The sequence below is a fragment of the Capricornis sumatraensis genome, chromosome 2 (genome assembly GCF_032405125.1).
Source record: "Capricornis sumatraensis isolate serow.1 chromosome 2, serow.2, whole genome shotgun sequence".
NCBI lineage: Eukaryota > Metazoa > Chordata > Mammalia > Artiodactyla > Bovidae > Capricornis > Capricornis sumatraensis.
This window is the reverse complement of record NC_091070.1, coordinates 202,023,441-202,044,207: the sequence shown is the minus strand read 5'-3', so window position 1 is coordinate 202,044,207 and position 20,767 is coordinate 202,023,441. Positions and strand designations below refer to the sequence as shown.

Below are 20,767 nucleotides of genomic sequence, written 5' to 3'. Positions count from 1 at the left end.
GGGCTGCAGCAGCTGAGGGGCCATCCCACAGGGCTGAGGCCATGCAGGGAGAGCTGAGCTCTGGAGACAGGAGGTGCATCAGCCCTGAGACTGTCAGGGTCAGCTCCCACCCAGAGCTCTTCCAGCCATCTCCTTCACTGACTGTCAAACTTTCAAAGCCCATCCCTGGCCAAGTCCCTTGATCACCACAGTGTGCTAAGTCACTTCAGTCATGTCTGACTCACTGTGACCCTATGGACTGTAGCCCGCCAGGCTCACTCCTCTGTCCATGGGATTCTCCAGGCAAGAATACTAAAGTGGGTTGCCATGCCTTCCTCTAGGGGATCTTCCCGACCCAGGGATGGAACCTGTGCCTCATGTCTCCTGCTTTGCCAGGCGGGTTCTTTACTACCAGCGCCACCTGGGAAGGGATCACCACAGTAAGCTCAATCAATCAACACATATTTATTGAATGCCTACTATGTGCCAATATTGTGCAGCAGTGACTTACAGGATGATAGATGATACAAAATTCTAAGGCTGAAGCCACTGCTCCTGTCTACAGAGGATCCAAGTGGGTCTCCCTCAAGGAGATGAAGGCCAATGGTTCTGGTCTGCAGGACTCCTGACTCAGCTTGTCCCAGCTCCCATCTGGGGCTGCTGTCTTCCTGCTCCCCACAGCATCTGCCCACTGCACACACATCTTGCAACTTCCCTGGGTCCAGTGGCTTTCTGGCAAAGGGTAGTAGATCTTGGACAGATCCCCCACCTGTCAGCTCCCCATATGGCTTCCACCTCAGACTCCCTGGCAATGAGAAGCCTGAGTGAACTGCCAAGTGGGATCCTAGGGGATGGTGCTCCAGGCTTGAGGGGGCTTTGCCTGCCCTTCCAGGTCCTGGGAGCACAGATCACAGCCCCTGCCCCAACCTTCCCCTACCTTCTGACACCTCCCTGCAAAGCTCACCTTCCATTCAAGGAATCAAAGATCAATGCTGGGGCTTAGCCTCACCCCACCCCCAGCTTTATTAACCCTTCACAGCCTAAATGCCACAGGAACCAGCAGCCTGACTGTTGCACTTAGCAAACACAAGAGCTGCAAGGCTCCTGCAGAGACCTGCACAGGCACTACTGCCCCCAGGATCCTGGGGTAAACAGACCGACATGGTCCCCCAGGACAGAGGGACCACAAAGACCCCGAGAGCTGCAGGGAGCTGTACCAGCAGAGGACCCCACCCATGGATGTAGGTTGTAGGGAAGAGTCAGGCATTTATTTCTGGAGCAGAGGTGAGGTGGGGAGGGCAAGGACCTGAGCAGTGGACACAGCTGTGCATGAAGTTGACACAGAGGGTAGTGTAGTAAGTAGGGTAGTCACGGAGGTGGCTGACGTGTGCAGACGACACGAAGTCCACGGAGCGCACCAGGACCTGGTGTGCCAGGCGTGCCTCCACCATGCGCTCCACGTCCCGGGCCAGGACCACCTCGTCGGCCCTGGAATAGAGGTAGAGCTCGGGCCAGCGAGAGGCTGCGTCGAGCAGCCTGTCATAGAAGTGCGTGTGGAAGAGGGCGGTGAGTGGCGCGAGCAGGACATGGAACAGGAAGGCCACCAGGGCGAAGGCCACCAGGAGCAGCAGGCGGAGCGCAGCAGGCCGGTGCTCTAGGACGACCGCCAGTGCCCGCAGAGCCCCCAGCAGGTTGCTGTCCCCGGGACCGCTGTCAAAGATGGTGCCCACCACACGCAGGTGACAGAAGCGCCGGTGGGTCTGCAGCAGCTCCAGCACATATCGGTACAGCATGACGCCAGCGTTGCTGAAGACGTGGAAGAGCAGGGGCTCCTTCTCAACCTCGTAATCAAAGAGCAGCTCAAGCAGCTTCTGGGCCAAGACACGAAGTGAAGGGATGCCCAGGGTCTCGGAGAAGAAGACCATGTGCCAGGGGGCTGTGTATCGGATCACGATGCAGCCCTGGGGAGAGGAGAGAGGCCCGGTTGGTCCTCGGGGATGGGGTAGGGAGGAGAGGCAGCGACCAGCTAAGGTCAGAGGGGTCCAGCAGCTCTCACTTCCACAGGCCCATAAGCTGGAAGTCCTCCAGGCCCTGCTGCAGCCTAGGTGCACTCTCACCTCTCCTAGACACAGGTGCCTCCCAGAGGGGAAGGGCCACTCCAGGCCCATTTGTGGAATAATCGCTTCATGCTGGCCAAGCCCTTGAGGCCTAGAGCCCAGAGCTCGCTTTGGAGGCCTCTGGGCTGACCAGAAGGAAGCCTTCTCACTTTGGTCTGCTGTCTCCCTCCCACCCACGACCTTGTACGCACATCTGATCAACTCTGGCAGACTTAAGGCCTCACTGCCTGGCGACTCCCTGCTGCAGCCACTCTGCTCTGCACGGTCCCTGCCTCCCAGGGACAAGCAGGTACCCCCAGGAGACCCAGCACCCAAGATACGCCTGCAGGCCCAGCCTTAACCACTAGAGGCCACTCATGAGCTGGGCCACAAGGCATCAGTCTGGCCACTGCCACCTTCCTCGCAGGGTCCTGTCTGGTTCTGAAGCCTGGGATCACTCCTCACTCTCCCTGAAATTCCAAGTACAGTAAACACATTATTCCTCAAATTCTAAAATAGCTAAAAATCTCTAGGCCTCTGTACCCCTCGACGCGTGGCTCAAAGAACACCTCAAGGTCCTCACCCAGGTCCCCTTCTAGGCCAGTTAGAGAAGGCGACCAGAGCCACCCCGAGTCCTAACCCTCTGCCATTAATGCGCGCCAGACACACAGGGCTCTTTGTCAGGGGACTCTGAGTTAGGCAGGCCCTGGGGTCAGACAGTTCTGGGCTCAGTTCCTGGGACCAGCATCTATAAACAGTATAGATGACAAGCAATTTAACCCATCTTTCTGAGTTTGTGTTCCCTTCTGTAAGCTGGGACGACATCCAATTCATGGGATTACAGTATAATTAAATGAAGAAAAAAAAAGTATCTCCAGTGCCCCCGAACAGCACTTGGCACAGAGTTCCAGCTAAGAAGAGCAGTCATTCGTGGTGGCAGGAGTAATAACAAGGAGAAAATTATATGGGCGCAGTACCTGAATGACCCAGAGCCAAAAAGACAGTCAGCGGAGGTTACCCTGCCACAGCCCCCTGACCTCCCCTCTGGCTGACTGAGATCACGTGAGCCACGGGTCCTCCTGGCTGTGCTGTCGCCAAGGCCCTAGCAGACCTTACCACTCTTCCCAAGACTGCACAGAGGGGTCGCGGGTGCCACCTGGCCCCACAGCTCTGGAAAACTTCACAAAGCGCTCTGCTCCAGCTCCCCAGTGGGGTGTGAAATGTCTTTCCACCCACCTTCAACCTACACACACACTGCCAATGAATACAAACACACTCCACACCACCACCACACACACGCAACTCCTGGACTAAACACAGCCTCTCTATCTCACACCCCTTAGACGCAGATGCCCATGACTCCCACCATGCACTAGGGTACCCACTGCACCACCTGTGAAGTGCATACAACTGCCAGAGCACAGCCGCAAGCACACACACCACCTTCAGGAATGCACACACACGCATGGGCACATACACGCAACACACACACTCCTCCCCAGAAGCATTCCCATGCAGAACTACCTGCTGGCGTAGGCATGAACTCATTCGTGCGTGTGACTGTGCCGTCTCTGAGGGCGTGCGCACGCTCTACCTCCAGGTTGCCGGTGGGCGCACACACACAGCGGGCCTTATGAATGCCCAACGCTCCTGCGCAGAGTGTGCATGGAGCCTCCCTGGGCCTCACTTTGACGCTTCCACCTCTGCTGCTTCTAGTCAGAGGCTCCCAGAAGCCCCTGCGCCCATCAGATCCCAATCTCCTGTCTCTCCCTGGAAGCCACCCATCTCTCCACCTCCACACTCGCTCACTCCCAGCCTGCTCCATTCGTCCTCACCTCCTGTATTCTCAGTCTCTTCCTCACTCCAGATTCCTGCACAAACCGATCTCGTTAATAAAAAACACTAAAGCCTCTGCCTTTACATCATGTTCCTCGCTAAATCTGTCCCACCCTCTCTTCACCTTCCTAGACAAACCTGGACAGTCACCCTCTCTCCTTGGTCCCCCTCCCACGGACTCCACTCTGACAGCTGCGCTGCTCTTACCAAGGTCGCCCACATCCTCCCGAAGCGCTCCATCCCATGACGCCTTTCAGCCTCTGTTGTACTTTCCTTCCAGCAGCATTTGGTATCACAAGCTCTTAGGAAGACTCTCCGGCACCTCCTTGGTGGTCCCGTGGTTAAGACTCCGCACTCTGAGGAAGTCATTCTAGGGTAGTTCTCTGGTCAGGGAACTAAGATCCCGCATGCCACGTGGTGTCACCAAAAAAAAAACAACAAACTCTCTGGCTCTTCAGTAACAACATCAGGAAAAAATGGACTGTTCTAGACAAAAGAGGTTTACGGAACAAAATAACAAGATGCAATGGGTGATCCTGGATGCTGGTGGTTCAGGAAAATCAGCACTTTAAAGGACACTTTGGCGACTATCAGAGACTCTGACCATGGACTGGAGACTTGATGAGATTAGAATATATTAACATGGGACAGTGGAAATCACAGTCCAAAAAAAGCAGGATACGAAAACAGAGTATTCAAGAAATCTCATCTAGGTAAAGAAAAGACACACAGAAGAAAAGCTGAAAGGACACATACTGATGCTAAATAGAGGACATCTCCGGGGGGTAGAATATAATGCTTTTATTTTCTTTTAAATAATGAAGTATTAGGAGTTGGGGGTTAGAAAAATTTCTTCTCTACCCCCATTCATCCTTCTGACCAGAAGGTAAAAGTACCCCTTCCTTTCCCAGGTGACCCCCAACAAGCAGCCCTGCCCCCTCAACCTCTCTGCCTTCCCTGGGATCCTTTTTTCCTCTCCACTCCATCACTTCCTCCCTGTGCCTTCCACCCCAAGAATGTCCTTCCTGTCTCCCTCGTCACCGGCCCATTTCCCTAAGACTCTCTTCCTCTGGATTCAGTCATGCTCCCCTGAGTTTATTTCTCTTCCTGTGGCCTCTCCTTCCCATGGTGGATCCTCTTTATCTCCTGCTCCTCAGAGCTTGGCCTCTTCTCCCTGCTCTCTACACACTCCCTGGAGGAATCTCATCCAGCCCAGAGCCTAAGGCGTCTCTTCTAGTACTCCCTGTGTCAAAGGACATACCCACCTCTACCAGGGAGCAGCTGCAGCCAGAAGCCTGGCATTACCCTGGACCCCACCTATGCCCGTGCCCACTCCCAGTCTCTCATCCACCGATCACTGTGCCTCCTGACAAGCCCCTTGATCCATTAACTTCCCTCCACCGGCACCACCAGCCTCAAGGTTCCAGCCACTGCGACAATCCCACTTCGCGACCTCCAGCCCTGGCCTCCCCAATCCTTTCTCCATTCGGCAGGGAAGGACTCTGAGAAGCACGAGTCTAACATCACACCCCAGCCTAAATCCCCAGAGGACCCTCCCAGACTCTTCTCTTCACACTTGCCCTTCCTTTTGTCCTCTGTTCTGGCCACACTCACCTATTTCTTGGCCTCCGCCTGCCTTCAAGGGTCTTAGTCTAATGGAGAAGCCAGACAACGCGGCCTCGCCCGGGGAGCGGAGTTCAGAGCAGCTGAAACTACTTAAGGAGTAAGGCGATGCCAGGGCGCCAGGCTTGCTGGCTGAGGGGAGGCCTCCGACTCCCGTCCTATTCCAGCGCCACCACGCACCTGGGCACAGCGCAGACCTGGGTCAGTGGAGGGAGGCTGAGGGAGGGGGCCCTAGCTGGCCCTTCTCCCAGATGATTGCCGCGCCTCCTCAGTGCAGGGCTTGCAGCTGGCGGCTGGAGTGGGGTGGGGAGTGGTCTGTACTGCCCCCCTCCCTTGGGAGGCCTGGGAGAGGAGGGCAGGGCCAGGCCAGTGGCCAAAGCTGTGAAAGGGGTACTCAGGTATAAGAGGCCCTCCCAAGGCTCGCTCCAATCACCGTAACCTCTATATCCAACTCTCGTGAGGCCTGAGATGAAGCAAGGAAACTTCAGGCCCGAATTCTTCTCTAGAAGACGCTTCTACCCTGGAAACATGAAGGTGCCATGCTCAACCCTAAGACTCTCCTGGTGAGACAAGAAGGAGTCCCCAGGAGTCCACACTATGCCCAGCACACCCGGCCCAGCACACACCCAGAAAGGCAGCACCAGCCCAGAAAGATTTGAGGTCTGGGCTGACGCCTCAGTCGGGAGCACAGTGGGGATGATCTGCCACCTTGGGGCTTGGGGAGGAAGGAAGCGGGAGGTCAGGGGGCTGGAGGGGACAGACCAGGCCACAGAGTTGGCTGCAAAGGGTGATAATCCTGCCCAAGTCCCCATGGGCCCAGCATCTTCCTCACAGGCCAGTCCTGGTGCCATTCCCAGGCCTGTCTGGCCCCTGACTGGTGGTCAGCTTCCATGGCAGCCTGGAGATGAGGGCAGCCCGGAGATGAGGGCAGCCTGGAGATGAGGGCAGCCAAGGCTGAGAGCGCACCTCCAGAGGGGGCCCAGAGCACTGGGAGTCCACACGCCCGCAGTACTCACCCTTTTGTGATAGATGGCGCTGTACTTGGCCAGGTTCTTGTCGGCGCAGCCTCCCCAGCCCAAGAGAATCACCAAAGGCAGTCGAGTCCCAGCCTCCTTTCCACCTTCGTCGGGGCTGTCCTCTGAAACACAAGCAGTGTAGGATGGTCAGCCGTGCAGTTAGTGTGTGGGATGGGGTGACTGGCCCATCCAGCGCCGGTGGCAGGGAAGCGCCAGGGGCCAGGCCTAGGCATCCTTCCAGCCCCTGTGCCTCAGGTGCCTGGGAGGCTCCTTCCTCTCTCCTTCACTTCAGCTGGCTTTCAGGCTTCTCAGATGGCACTGCAGGGTAACCAGAAAAAGCCACCTGAGGGCCCCTTTCTTTTCTTTCAGAGACACAGCCCAGGTGAGAAAAATGAAGAAACACTTCCTCCGTGCAATTTCACCTTCTAATCCTGGGATCAGCATACCATAGATAGTAACACAAGCCATGGGCGGAATTCAACCCCATGATCTGTTTTCATATGACCTTTGAGCTAAAGATAAAAGTGCTTTTTACATTCTAAAATAGTTTTAGGACAAAAAAAAAATCAAAAGAAGATTTTATGGTGTGAAAATCATGAAATGTAAACGTCCACAAATAAAGTTTTATTGGAACACAGCCCAGCTCATTCATTTACATAATGTCTATGGCTGCTTTCAAGCTGAAACAGCAGAGTTGAGTAGCTGCAACAGAGACCACACAGTTCACAAAGTCTAAGGGTTAAGGTACAGCCCTTTACAGAAAAAAAGTTGGCCAGCCCCTGTTCTAATTCCACGGACAGATGGAAGAAGAGGGTTTTAAAGAGAAATCGATAGGGCAGTGCAGGTGGGGAAGTGAAGCAGACCGACTCTGGGGGCCCCTACCAAACCAAACCCTGTCCTGACAGAGAATAATAACAGTTAGTATTTACTGAGATTTAATCCTCACAGCACACTACAGGGAATATTATTACAGATGAGGAAACTGAGGCACAGAGTGGTTAAGCTGCTTGCCTAAGGAAACACAGGGAGTGCAGAGCGGGGAAGCCGGCCCCGACTCCCCACCCTAACTAACCCACTGGAGGTGCTCTGGGCCGCCAGCCCCGTCCACCACCAGAAGTGCATCTCCTCCCCTGATGCGCCGAGGCACAGGCCAGCTGCCTCCTCCATGGCCGCTTCTGGAGGCCTCCCCGCAACCCTGTCAGTCAGGCCTCCTCTCATTCTCCCCACCAAGGAAGTACTCACACCCCTCGGGGTGACTTCTGTCCAGGGACTGTCTGTTGCCAGTTATCTGCCCTCCTGAAAGGGCCAGAGTTTACTCTTCCAAGGATCAAGCCACTTGGCTATGCTCAGCTGCCACCGAGATTTATAGATGCTGGTGGTGACCTGGCAACAGTAAATTTCAAGGCCAGTTAAGAGGATGGTAAACATAAATCACTAACCTTTGGACAAAAGGAAGACAACAATTTCCTGTGGAAATTAATGTGATTGAAAAGTTCAGTGTTTCTGCTCTCCGGCGGTGGCGACTCTGGCCTTTAGAGATTAACTGCCCGTGCCCACGGGGATCCAGGGCTGGGCTACAATTCAGCCTGGAGCAGGAGCTGCCAGCGCCTCAGTCCCATGCTGACCCCTGCCAGCCCTCCCAGGCTCCCCTGACACTGACCTTGGCCTCCAAAAAGAGGGATGGTTCCACAGCTCTAAGTCAGGCCACTCAAAATACTGTCTCCAACTGTCTTGGCCTGGTCCTTGGCCAGGGCAGTGGTTCGCCTGCACTGGCCTTTCTCTGCAGAAGCCCAGCGTTGCTGGTGATGGCTACCCACAAGGCTCGGGCTGCAGCCACCTCATGGGTGGTGATCGACAGCTACCATTTGGATCTACCTTTGACCATCTGAGGTCCAGCCACTGGATCTCTGAGACCTGCCCCAGGGAGACTCCCTAACTTCCATGCAACTGTCTGAGTATGAACTCCCCTCCCCCAGCACTTCCCTATGGTGCTCCCCTCTAGGTACCACCACCAAAATATCAGCAACGGGTTAGGAAGTTCATCTCAAATAGAGAGAAGGCGGCTGAGCGAGGTCACATCCCCTGGTGACTGCCCTGACCAGCAGGGGTGGTGCATTCCCAGACAGGGAAGGTTCAGACACTTCCACTGGCTCTCCGACCTGCCCCTCCCGCCACGGCTGGGCTCTACAACTCCACTTTGTTCCACCTCAGATTTTCCTGACACCCTTGGATTCACCAACTCAGGTAGGAATGACTTCACCAGACACGCCTCTCATGAAGAAACTCAGAACACGGACACGCTGGACACGCTGCCTCTTCCCAGAGCCCAAGCTTTTCGTAAGGTTCCTAAAAGGAGGGAATTGGTGCCCCCACTCCAGCCAGGCACTCAAGGCCGCCTCTCCTGAACCGCAAGGTGCCCCTCCTACCCACGGGCATCTCCCATTCCCCCAACACAGTCTCCTCCCAGGACGCCCCTCCTAACTTGGAGCTCTGTCATGACCTCCTCCCACTGGAGCCATGCTACCCATTCAGATTCTAGACATGAAGTGCTATCATCCAGAAAAGTCCAAGGTGCTCTGAGACCACGGCTGAGAGAGTGATGGTGACATGTTTGCTGTGCTGGTCTTGAAGGACCATAGGAGCATGCCAGGTAGAAAGAGGGCATGAGCAGGGGCAGGAGGTGATGGAGATGTTACAGTCACTCTGGGGCACAGCAAGCAGTCCTGGGAGGCTAGAAGCCTGGATGAGGGAACAACAGTGGGCAGGAGAGCTGCTAAGAGTGGGAATGGGGGGCCTGATCCTGCAAGGCCCCCAGGCCATGCTTATGAGTCAGGATTTTATTCGGAGCAGTGGAGAACGAATAGATTCTGGAACTAGGGGGGGTCGCAAGATCCAATCTATACTGATTAAAGACTTGCACAATTATTTGAATAACATCTGTCACCCCTCAGCCAGCAGGGTCCCTGAAGGCAGGAACTAGGTTTGTCACACTTATTGCCACATTCCTGGTGCCCAGGACTGTAGCTGGCCTGTCCAGGCACTCAGCAGAAACGTGCTGAATGAATGAACACGTACGTGCCTGCAAAGTGAAGGATGGATCCAAGGAGAAAGAGCTGGCATTCCTCTTGTTACCCGTTGCCCTTTCCAGAGTAATAAAAGTAATTGCCACATCCAGATCCCGTGATTCCTCCACCCTCTGTAGGAGCCCCTGCTCCTTTTATGTTCCTCCCGTTGGTCACCACCCTCTCCCCTTCCTGCTGCTGACATCTCCCAGCCTCTGACCACTGCCCCTCAGGCACTGAATACTCAGGCACTGGCCCCCATCTCCCATTTCTACACCAAGACTGACCACAGCCCTGCACAGGCAATCAAACCCACCTCAGTCCTAAACCGTCAAAAACTTCTCTGAATTTCGCATCTCCTTCTGCCCCTCTTTCCCATCACCAAGAAAAACAATAACAGCAAAAAGAGAATTGTATCAGATACTATTCTAAGCCCTTTAAATATATTTATTTATTTATTTATTTATTTATTTATTTATTTGGCTGTACTGAGTCTTAGTTGCAGCATGTGGGATCTAGTTTCCTGACTAGGGATCAAACCCTGGCCCCCTGCATTGGGAGCACAGAGTCTTAACCACTGGACCCCCAGGGAAGTCCCTAAGCACTTTATATATCAACTCATTTAATCTTCACAACAATCCTATGAACAAGGTACTATTATTGGTCTCATTTTACTGATGAAAAACTAAACCACAAAGATAATAAATAATTGGTCAAAGTTACACAGCTAATAAGCAGTGGAGCTAGATTCCAAACCCAGGTGGTCATCACCATTATCCCGCTGGCCCCCTGGGTAAAAAAAAAAAAAAAAAAAAGCCCCCCAGTCTTAACCAAATCTCTTTCCACTGAGCTCCAAACTTGTATATTTGGTTTTCTCTGTACATCAACAGATCCAGCACTGACCTCTTCCACCTGCTCCTCCTCACGGACTGGCCACCAAAGTCAGAACCTCAACACATGCTGCCTCATTTGGTCTCTCCACCATCCTAGGAGTTAACTATTATTGCTATCCCATTTTACAGATGAGAAAACTAAAACACAGAGAGAAGAAGTCTCTCTCCCCAAAAACATAGAGCCAGGAAGTGGTATAGCCAGCATGCACCTCTGAAACACCACACCACATTGCCCCCTGCCTCCAGGACTGCACGCACGCTCCTCACTCCCAAGCCCAGATGCTGATAATCCATGCTTATGCTTTGCTAATGCCCATGCCCCCTGCTGAGTCAGCTCACTGCTGACATCCAAGAAGTTCCCCTTGATGCCGTCTCCAACCCCTTCTCACCACTCCCCTAAATCACTAGACAGGGCTAGATGCCCCTCGTCTATACCATCACAGCACCACCACCACCACGCCACTGTGCTCATCCACTGTGCTGAGAGGTTCCATTAGGAAAAGTCAGAGATGACTGTAACACGCAAAACAATAGACAGTAAAGGCCTGAACCAGGGCAGTGGGAGACAAGTAGGAAGGGGAGGGAAACGATAGGAAGAAAAGAATCACAACAATTCTGGTACGTGTAGCAAAAGCCTCAAAAACATGCAATCTTTGACTTAGTGATTCCACTTCTATGAAAGAAAAATGCTTAATCTATGACAGAAATATTCAGGACTCTCTTAAGCAGACCATAGACATAAATGTAAAAGCTAAAACTATAAGACTCTTAGCAGAAAATGTAAAAGTAAACCTTTCTGACCTTGGATTAAGGAATGGTTTCTTAGACATAACTAAAAGAAAAAGGAATACTAGAAAAAAAACAGACAAACCAGGACTCCACCAGCATTGAAAACTTTTGTACATCAAAGGATACCATCAAAAAGTTGAGGAAAGTGACAGAATGGGAGAAAATATTTGCAAATCATATATCTGTAAGGGTTTGTATCCACGATATATAAGAACACTCACAATTCAATAATGAAAAGACAAATAACTCAACTTTAAAAATGGGCAAAAGATTTGAAGAGACATTTCTCCAAAGATGATGTATAAATGGCCAGTAAGAACATGAAAAGATGTCCAACATCACAGTCATCAGGGAAATGAAAATTAAAACCACAATGAGACAGTATATTAGGATCCACTAGGATGGCCATAATCAAAAAGTCAGGTAACACCAAGTGTTGAGGATAAGAAGAATTCAGAACCCTCATATACTGCTGGTGAGCGTGCAAAAAGGTACATTCACTTTAGAAAGCAGTTTGGCAGTTCCTCAAAAACATTAGGCATGGAGTTTCCATACGAACCAGTACTTCCACTCCGAGGTACAAAACCCAAGAGAACCGAAAACATATGTCCATACAAAAATGTGTACCTGAATGTTCATTGCAGCAATATTCATGACAGCCAAAAAGCAGATACAATCCACATACCTATCACCTGTAAATGGGTGAATAAAGTGTGGTATATCCATTCAATGGAATACTACTCGGTGATAAAAAGGAATGAGGCACTGCTACCACATGGGTGAACCTTGAAAACATTTGCTAAGTGAAAGAAGCCAGACACAAAGACCATACATTATATGATCCCATTTATATGATTTATACGAAATGTCCAGAATAGGCAGATCCATAGGGCAGAAAGCAGATGAGGGGCTGCCAGGAGCTGGAGGCAGGGGGAAATGGGGAGAGACTGCTAATAGTTCAGGGTTTCTTTTGCAGATGATGAAAATGTTCTGAAATTAAATAGTGCTGCTGGGTGTACAATCCTGTGAACATACTAAAAACCAATGAATCACACATTGTAAAAGGGTCAGTTTTACAGAATGTGAATTATATCTCAATATTGTTATTATTTTAAAAATTAATAATAACACATTAAGAGAAAAAGTGAGTTGCAAAGAATATGTACAACAGAATCCTATGTACATACATACATGCACACCTATACATCCTTATGCATAGAAAAAAAGCATCAGATATTGATAGCAATTATTCCTGGGATTAGAGCCAATGTCTTGTTCATGATTTTTTAAATTCACAATCTAAAAATCCATAGGTATGACTTTTGCAATGAGAGTTAAAAAAAAAATTTTTTTTGAAGGTTGAGGGATATCCAGCAGAGTCAATAGTGGTTAAGAAGTCAAAGAGATCATGGATGCCCAGAAGTTCCTTGGCAAGGCTTCTCAAGCCTGACACTTCTTAAGTACCCCACAGAACAATTTAATCGCAGGGGCTCTCTGTCCTCTGGACTTTTCTCAACAAATGACACTGACACTGATAATACAAGAATTACAGATACATACTATATTGTACAACAGTTCAAGTCATAAAACTAGAGCATAAATTAGATTGTGTATATCCCAGGGGCATGTGGGGAAGACAAAGGAAAAGGCTGACAAAGAAAAAGGATTTGTGGAACACTATGTGCTTTTCATCAGCAAGCAGGACTCAGAATACAAAGAACTATGTTTTCTTCTTAAAATGCAAAGAATTAAAGGATCCTCAATTTCCCTTACTCCCAAGAAATACTTTCTAGAGTCTTAGAGTTCCTATATTTAATCCAAATTACTTCATTTTAAATTTACTTTTTCTTAACCTTTTGGAATAATAGTACAGAAGAGTAGCATGGTATCTAGGACTATCTACCGTATAAACCCTGCTGCTAAGTCACTTCAGTCGTGTCCGACTCTGTGCGACCCCAGAGACTCCCCCAGGCTCCCCTGTCGCTGGGATTCTTCAGGCAAGAACACTGGAGTGGGTTGCCATTTCCTTCTCCAATGCATGAAAGTGAAAAGTGAAAGTGAAGCCACTCAGTCATGTCCGACTCTTAGTGACCCCATGGACTGCAGCCTACCAGGCTCCTCCATCCATGGGATTTGCCAGGCAAGAGTACTGGAGTGGGTTGCCATTGCCTTCTCCAGTATAAACAAACCCTATCTGGGTTCAAATCTCTGTCTCTGCCACTAATAACCATGAAACAGACCTTGAGCTAGTTCTCTAAGCTTTAATTTTCTTAACTGTGAAATGAGGATAACAGTACATAAGACTAAACAAGAAAATGACTACTGAGGGCTTAGCATTTTTACCCTAGCACAAAGAGTTCAATGCATTGAAGTTATTACTTCATAAGGAATGCATGCTCACTGTAGAAAAAGTAGAAAATGAATATCTTATACAATTGGAATCATACCACTTTGTAATCTGCTTTCTTCCATTTAGCAATATATTGTGAACATCTCTCCCTGTCGGTTTATATATTTCTACACCATTCTTTTTAGTGGCTGCAGAGCAGCTATAGATATTTCGTAATTTATGGTGACCAAGCTCCCATTATTGGACATGATGTTGTTTCTAATCTTTTGCTGTTATAAAAGTACTTTAATGGACATCTCTTTCTTCATGCATGTCCTTAACTGTTTCCGAGAAATGGAACTGTATTCAGGCAGCACTTCCTGATGGCAACTGAAATATGCATACACAGGCTTTGGAGTGAGGCTCCTGAGTTGGAACCTGGGATGACTTGGGGCAAGACACTTTACCTCCCTTGAGCTCCTGTTCCTCATCTGGGATAAGAGTACTCCAGACTTCACAAGGTGGTCGTAAAGAGTAATAAAATCATATGAGGGGTTCTTGGTGAACATGGCGTGTGAGCAGGGCATGGTCAACAGTGTAAGCCCAACAGAAACCACAGAGATCTCAGGCAAAGGGTCCTTGAGGTCTGAAGCTCAGATCCAGGGCCTAGCATGACACTTGGCTTTATAGCAGACAAATTAGGAAGGGTTTCTATTAATGAATGAAAGAAAAGAGGTCACGATTCAAAAAATGAACAAAACTCCTCTGTTTAGGAAAAAAAAGCACCCCTGGGGTTCACACAGACCAGAAGAGTCTAGTTCAACTCGGCACCCGGGCCTGTGAGGCCTCTTTGGTGTGACAGCTCTTGAGGTTTTCTCTCACCCCTGCTCCAGAAAGCACACCTCGGCCTCCTGCCAAGGCCCCACTCCTTTGGGCCCGTCTCAGTCCCCCAGTGCCCCAGCTCTGCACCTTCTGCTGCTCCCTATCTACAGCTCCAGGTCCAGCCTGGGCCACTCTTCTCCAGGAAGCCACTGACCCCTGCAGCCCACCATGGTGGTCCAAACTACGGTCCACCCCATACTGTTTCCCTGGCACTGGGAGAAACTTCCTGGGGGTCAACACAAGCTCTTCAGTTCTTCAACCCCAGCCAGCGCTCAGCCCAAGGGTAGACTGACAATGAAGCTTGGGCTCACAGCAGACCTATCGCTTGCCTTCTCTGTGACTCCTCGGAAGGCTAAGAGTGAGCCCCTTGTCTCAGCCCCATTAATTTTGTAAATCAATTATTTGTAAAAATGTTTACGGAACCTGAGAGCAACAGAATGCCTTTAAGAAGTGCCTGCGCAAGCAGCAGACGGGCCCTGGGGCAGGACTTGGCTGACCAGTCTCTGGCTGGGAGGAGGGGCAGTGCAACCCTGGCCTGGATGGCAGAGCACCTCGGGCGGGGCCAGAGCACTGCCAAATGTCTCCCTTCAGCTCTTCGGGCACATCTTCTTTGCCAGGCTCCCGCAACAGTGAGCCAAACCCTCCAAACAACACAACAGGGATCCCTGCACTGGGGGTCCTGAGGACAGAACCTTCCCCAAGGAAATGAGAGAAGAATACCCAACTCTCATTAGCAGGGTTAGGGGACCACTGGTCAAAGAAGAGTGGGTGGGGAGAGGGGAATGCCAGGCCAAGGGATCAGCTTCGGCAAAGGACCAGGCAGATGATCCTTATTAGGCCCAGTCAGCCACAGATAACTGCCTGGTGGGAGTTCCAGCAGGAGGACCCTGAGTGATGAAGGGGCCCAGATCTGTAGCTGCCTTCCCGCTAACTGCGTGCCAGCGGCAGCTCTTCGCCTCTCTATCAGCTCACAGCAGTGCCAGGCTCTGTGGCTCTAAAGCTCAGTTACGGGGGAAACGCAATTCCAGAAACCAAACATGACTGTCCTACATACTTCTGCACCTTTAAACAGTGAGTGCAAAAGAGAGACAATCTCCGGACCCCCAAAGACTGTCGCTCTGTGAAGCCACATCAGCCTGCAGGGGAGCTCTCTACAGACAGGAAGCAAAGAGATGTGGGGGGTCGCAGCGCTGCCACTTCCTTCTGAGGGGTCCTACAGCCTCGAGTTTGGCTCTGGGGTACGCACTTGGAGAAGAAAAGGCATGATGACCCAAAGCCAGTGCAGAAGGCAATCATAAGAAGAGGGTTATTAGAACCCCACCAGAGGAGGAACAGCTGAAGGCCCTGGGGGTATTTCTCTTGGAGAAAAGAGATGAAGCTGTCATCTGGAAAAGAGAGGAAGACAGACTACCTTGCTCTGTCTCCACCACGACCTCCGAGCCCTGCACTCACCACATCATAGTGAAACCAGCTGCTTCTAAATCCTCAGTCCTCCCTGAAGCACAGGGCCTTGCAGGGAGTCTGTGTGTGAGTCACTTCTGAGGAGACCAGCAACTAGCCCACGGCCAGGACACAGCAAATGCTGAGCTGAAAGCAGAAGTGACAGGAAGGCCTATTGTGGCTCAAGGAAGGGAAGCTTTCTAACAATCCAGTTGCCTCCAACAGGCCAGGATATGTGGGAGGAAGGATCCTGTTCGGGAAGGGTCTGGTGCTAACAGCAAGCTCTCATGACAGGAGAAGGATGCAGGACAAAATGGCCCCCTAAGATTTCTTCCAATTCTAGGACCCAGCCCCTTGAAGCAGGGGGGAGAGCCACAAGGGGAAGAAATATACGGACAGAGCACGCGTCAGGCAGCACGCACAGGAGCACGCATACCTGCTCCAGGTCAGTCACTACTTCATTAACCCTCACAATGCCTCTTATCACTTCCATTTTACAGTCGGGGAATCTGAGGCTCAGAGAGGTTCAATAACTTGCCAGAACCAAAGAAGAGCAAGAGGTAGGACTGAAATGCAAAGGCTGCCCACTGGGGCTGAGGAACAAACTTCTGCCCTCCTGGCCACACAGAGGCAGCTCCAGGCCTTTGCAACTAAAGGTGCTCCAAGGGCAATAATCTTTAAAAAAATTACTTTAAATAGTTTTTTTTTTTTTAACATTTTATTTATTTGACTGTGCCAAGTCTTAGTTGCAGCATGTGCCAGGTCTTTAGTTGTGGCATTCGGGATCTAGTTCCCTAATCAGGGACCAAACCCTGCCCCCTGCACTGGGAGCCTGCAGTCTTAGCCACTGAACCATCAGGGAAGTCCCCAAGGGTAATAATATTAATTGACTTCATCTCCCACTGATGCCAAGACTTTTCAAAAGGATTTTTACATCTATAAGCCCAAGAGCCCTTGGCTAACAGATCTGGCTCTAGTGAAATTCAACTGATCTGGGGCTACCTGCTCTGTCAAGAGCCTAGGGGTTGCACTCCCCTCTTAGACCCCATCCAAGAAACACAGCTGCTATGCAAGGGGTCTGGGAAGGCTCTCTTGAAGAAAGTAACATCTGAGAGAAGCGTTAAACAATGAACCAGACATGGGAGCGGGCCGAGTGGGGCAGCAGAGAGGAAAAGGCATTCCAGACAGAAGAAACAGCAGAAGCAGAGAAAAGCAGGAAGAGTGTGCACAATCACAAGCAGCTTGGGGAGGCCGAAACACAAAACTCAACGTGAACAGGGAAAGGACACAGTGAACAAAGAAGTAAGCAGGGGCTGCTAAATGATGAAGAACTTTGAATGCCATGTTAAGGAATCAGGACTTGATTTATCCTGAGGGCAAAATAGTCACTGTAGGGTTCTAGCTAGGATAGTGATAAGACCAAAGTTTTGCACTGGGAAGATGGCTGGGGTGGCAGGAGAAGAGGTGAGGTGGGGCTGGTGGTGAGACTGGAGGTGTGAAGGTGATGTGGAGTAAGACAGGCAAGACCTGCAGCTTGAGCTGGGCTGTATGACAAGGCTCCTCTACCATAATTCACTCCCAATCCGGGCCCAACTTTCCATTCTCTGGAACCCCAATCCGACTCACACTGCCTGGGATCCAGACCTGCTCTACAGGCTACTAATTCTGTGGCCCTGCCACACTCCTTTCTCTAATAGGGAAAAAATAAAGCTAATCTCTAGTAGGGAAAAAATAAAGCTAATCACGAAAATGACTCAGTGCCAAGCATTATGCTGGGTCCTGTACACAAACAATCTCAGTTGTGCAACCAACCACCGTCGGAGGGAGGTTACTGTTGGTACCCTAACTGTGCAGATGAGGGTATCGAAGAGCTGGAAGCCTACCAACGGTCACACAGCTACTGAAGGGAGGAGTGGGGATTTGAGCCGACTTCTAACTCACAGCAGAGACGGCTCTGCTAACTATACTGCCAAAGAGAGTGCAGAGGAGGGAAGGGTGAAGGTTCTGTGTCCTGGGCTTCTCCATGGACCCTGGGGAAAACAGTGGATGGAATATAACGAGTGGAACCGCCTAAGCACAACCGCCAAGAAAGGATAGCAGTGGGAAACCCGACTCCAAACAAAGGAATCAGGATGTCCCCTGTCCTCGGCAGCCTTCAGTTACTGGGAAAGAAGCGAAAGCTTGGACCTGAGAACTAAAGAGACAGAAAAAAGAGCCCCAGCCTGGTCGGGGGTGGGGGTAGGCGGGGGGCGTGTCGACTCCGAGGGGCGGGTTTGGGACAGGGAAAGCGCCCTGCGGGCGGGGCTTACTAAGGGGCGGGGCTCTCTGGACCCGACAAAGTCTAAGGACCTGCGGGACCCTATGAGGAGGTGGGCCGCGGGAGGGCGGGGCCACAAGTGGGGCGGGGCCACAGCTGCGCTTGCAACCCACGGACTCCTTAGGTCACCTACCCACGACTGGACCCAACCCTCGTTCCATACCCTGACTCCGGCAGGGTTGATCCGGGATCTCGATGGTGTAGTCCAGCTGGGCTGAAGCCATGGTGAAGGAGCCGGCCCTCAGCTTGGGCCTCCGGCCGGAACTCCCGCTCGCGCGCCTGCACCTCACCCAAGCCTCTCCTGGGCACCGCCCAATCACCACCCACCTCCCTCGACGCTACCCAATCCCTGAGCCGCGCTCTGTGACATCTCTCCGTAACAACTGCCGAGTGTCTCCCGAGCCTCTCGCCACACCCCGCTCGCTAGGCCCTAGCAACCATGCCCCGCCCGGCTCTATCTCTGACCCTCGGCCATTGGTTAATTCGCTTGGTCTGGATTAGGTATTGGCCAGCTAAGGCGCCAGTCAGGAAGAGTCCCCACCCTCCCGTGTAGGTAAGGGGGTCTGTGGGAGAGTTGCGTTTTCTGGGGATCAGGGTTTCCTTTCTTAACCGCGTCTTATCCTACCGGACGGACAACAGTGCCCTTTGACTTGCATCATCTAGCTACTTCCACCGACCTCTACCAACCGCAGCTCCGAGGGCTGGAGGTAGAAAACCATACGAAACGGCCACAGGGGTGCGTGCCAGCCCGTGATCCACCCAGTTGGTCGAGGATTATTTTGAATGGTGAGGTGGGTAGGATGCAAAGGAGGTGCTATCTTCTGGAGAAGACTTTAGAGAGTGCCCTGTTCGTGCGCGACATAAGGGGTTAGGGAGTAAAGTTTTCTTAAATTTATCCACGCACTTAAAAATATATACTTACCATCTGTTAAATAAGCGGACTCTAGTTAGGATTGTTTTTGACCCTGACTTCCGTAACTCTCCTGGAGAAGGGAAAGGCTACCCACTCCAATATTCTGGCCTGGAGTATTCCCTATACAGTCCATGGGGTCGCAAAGAGTCGGACACGACTCAGCGACTTTCACTTCGCTTCACTTCCATAATTCTTAAAAGGAGAGGGAGAGAAACCCTGCATGAACCAGCTCTAATACTATGGGAGGGATAAATACTACAAGAAGAGTAGACCCTAAGGATTTTAGGGGCTCAGAATTAGAAGGGGAACATATAGCAGTGCAGATGGCTCTTGAGCTAGGCTTTGAAAGACTTGTGGAGACATGAGTCCTTGCATGGCTCAAAGAGAAAAGTGAGGGGTTGGTGCCAGGAACTATGAGCATCTTCTGGCCAGAGGAGAGATTAATGGGAGAGCAATCTTGGAGGAATAGGTAGGCCCAGACTCTGGAAGGTCTTTGATGCCACACTCAACCCTGAGCTTATGGGTAGATCTTACTGATGGAAAAATATTTCCAATGCATTTTATGCCACCGAGCACCAGAGCTTAGACTTTATCCTAAGGACAATGGGGAGGCTGCAGAGGTTTAAACAAAACAGTAACAATCAGATTAATGTTTTAGAAAGATCAATGAAAAGAGTGGATTCGAGACTGGGAGAAGGAGGAAGACCAGTTTAGGAAGTTGTTTCAGTCATGTGAAAGGATAATGGTGGCCTGAAGCATGGAGAGGTAACAGAGTTGAAGAGAAGAATGGACTCCTTAAACACTTATGAGTTTAAAAGAACTGGACTAGAACTGGACTTGGTGACTGGTTGGATGTGGGATAAGTAGGAAATGTGAAGAATGTCTAATTTCTTGCCTTGGGCAAACAGAAAGGAGAGTTGTTAGGAAAGAGTCAGTTCTGGGCATGGTGAGTTTGAGGTGCCAGTGGGATATCCAAGTGGAAGTGTCCAGGAGGCAGCTGAGTATGCCTGACTGGAGTTTGCAAGATAAGCCTAAACTGGAAATTAAAATATTTAGTCTGTAGTGTCTTAAAGATGGCAGCCACACACTGGATTGATTTGTTTGGCTTGCCCGGAGAGACTGTGTAGAGAAAGAAGAGAAGAGGGGACTTCCTTGATGGTCTAGTGGCTAAGACTCCAAGCTCCCAGTGCAGGGGACCTGGGTTTGATCCCTGGTCAGGGAACTAGATCCCACATGCCGCAATGAAGAGTTCTCGTGCTGCAACTAAAGATCCCACATGCCACAGCTGAGCATGCGGGAGTTTATTTCTTCGGGCAGCTGAAGAAATAAACATTTTTAAAAGAAGAAGAGGAGAGAGCCTAGGACAGAACCCTGAGAAGCACCTGTGTTTGAGGTTCTGGCAAAGGAGAATGAACCTGCAAAGGTAATTGAGGTGAAGTGTCTACAGTAGTTCATTAATCAGTAGTAGAACATGCTTTTCCAGTAACCAAGGAGGAAAGTGTTAAAGGCTGATTACTAATCAAGATAAATAAAATCTAAAAAGATTCACTGAATTGAGAAACAAGGAAGTGGTTGTAAAGGCAGTTTCAGTG

At 50.8% G+C, this 20,767-nt stretch overlaps 1 protein-coding gene across 3 annotated transcripts; it reads right to left on the bottom strand.

Moving 5' to 3' along the window:
- Positions 1-1,207: 1,207 nt before the first annotated feature.
- Positions 1,208-18,544, bottom strand: TMEM53 (transmembrane protein 53). 3 transcript variants are annotated; one of them, XM_068966036.1, is made up of 3 exons: positions 18,426-18,544; positions 6,551-6,672; positions 1,208-1,940 (listed from the first exon to the last, which is right to left on the bottom strand). In XM_068966036.1, the coding sequence occupies exons 1-3, from the start codon at positions 18,484-18,486 to the stop codon at positions 1,239-1,241; spliced, it is 885 nt and encodes a 294-aa protein (XP_068822137.1). In that variant the 5' UTR covers positions 18,487-18,544; the 3' UTR covers positions 1,208-1,238. The 3 variants fall into 3 exon arrangements, with proteins under 3 accessions (XP_068822137.1, XP_068822138.1, XP_068822139.1); XM_068966037.1 differs by having other exon boundaries at positions 1,208-1,850; XM_068966038.1 differs by having other exon boundaries at positions 1,208-1,847.
- Between the last annotated feature and the right edge of the window lie 2,223 nt (positions 18,545-20,767).

What these genes read in the sequence shown, in the direction of transcription:
- TMEM53 (XM_068966036.1), bottom strand. Translation starts at nt 18,486, where the DNA reads ATGGCTTCAGCCCAGCTGGACTACACCATCGAGATCCCGGATCAACCC. An exon ending in TCAACCCTGCCGGAGTCAGG is followed by an intron (nt 6,673 to 18,425) that starts GTATGGAACGAG and finishes CTTGTGTTTCAG; the next exon opens with AGGACAGCCCCGACGAAGGT. An exon ending in GCGCCATCTATCACAAAAGG is followed by an intron (nt 1,941 to 6,550) that starts GTGAGTACTGCG and finishes TCCTCTCCCCAG; the next exon opens with GGCTGCATCGTGATCCGATA.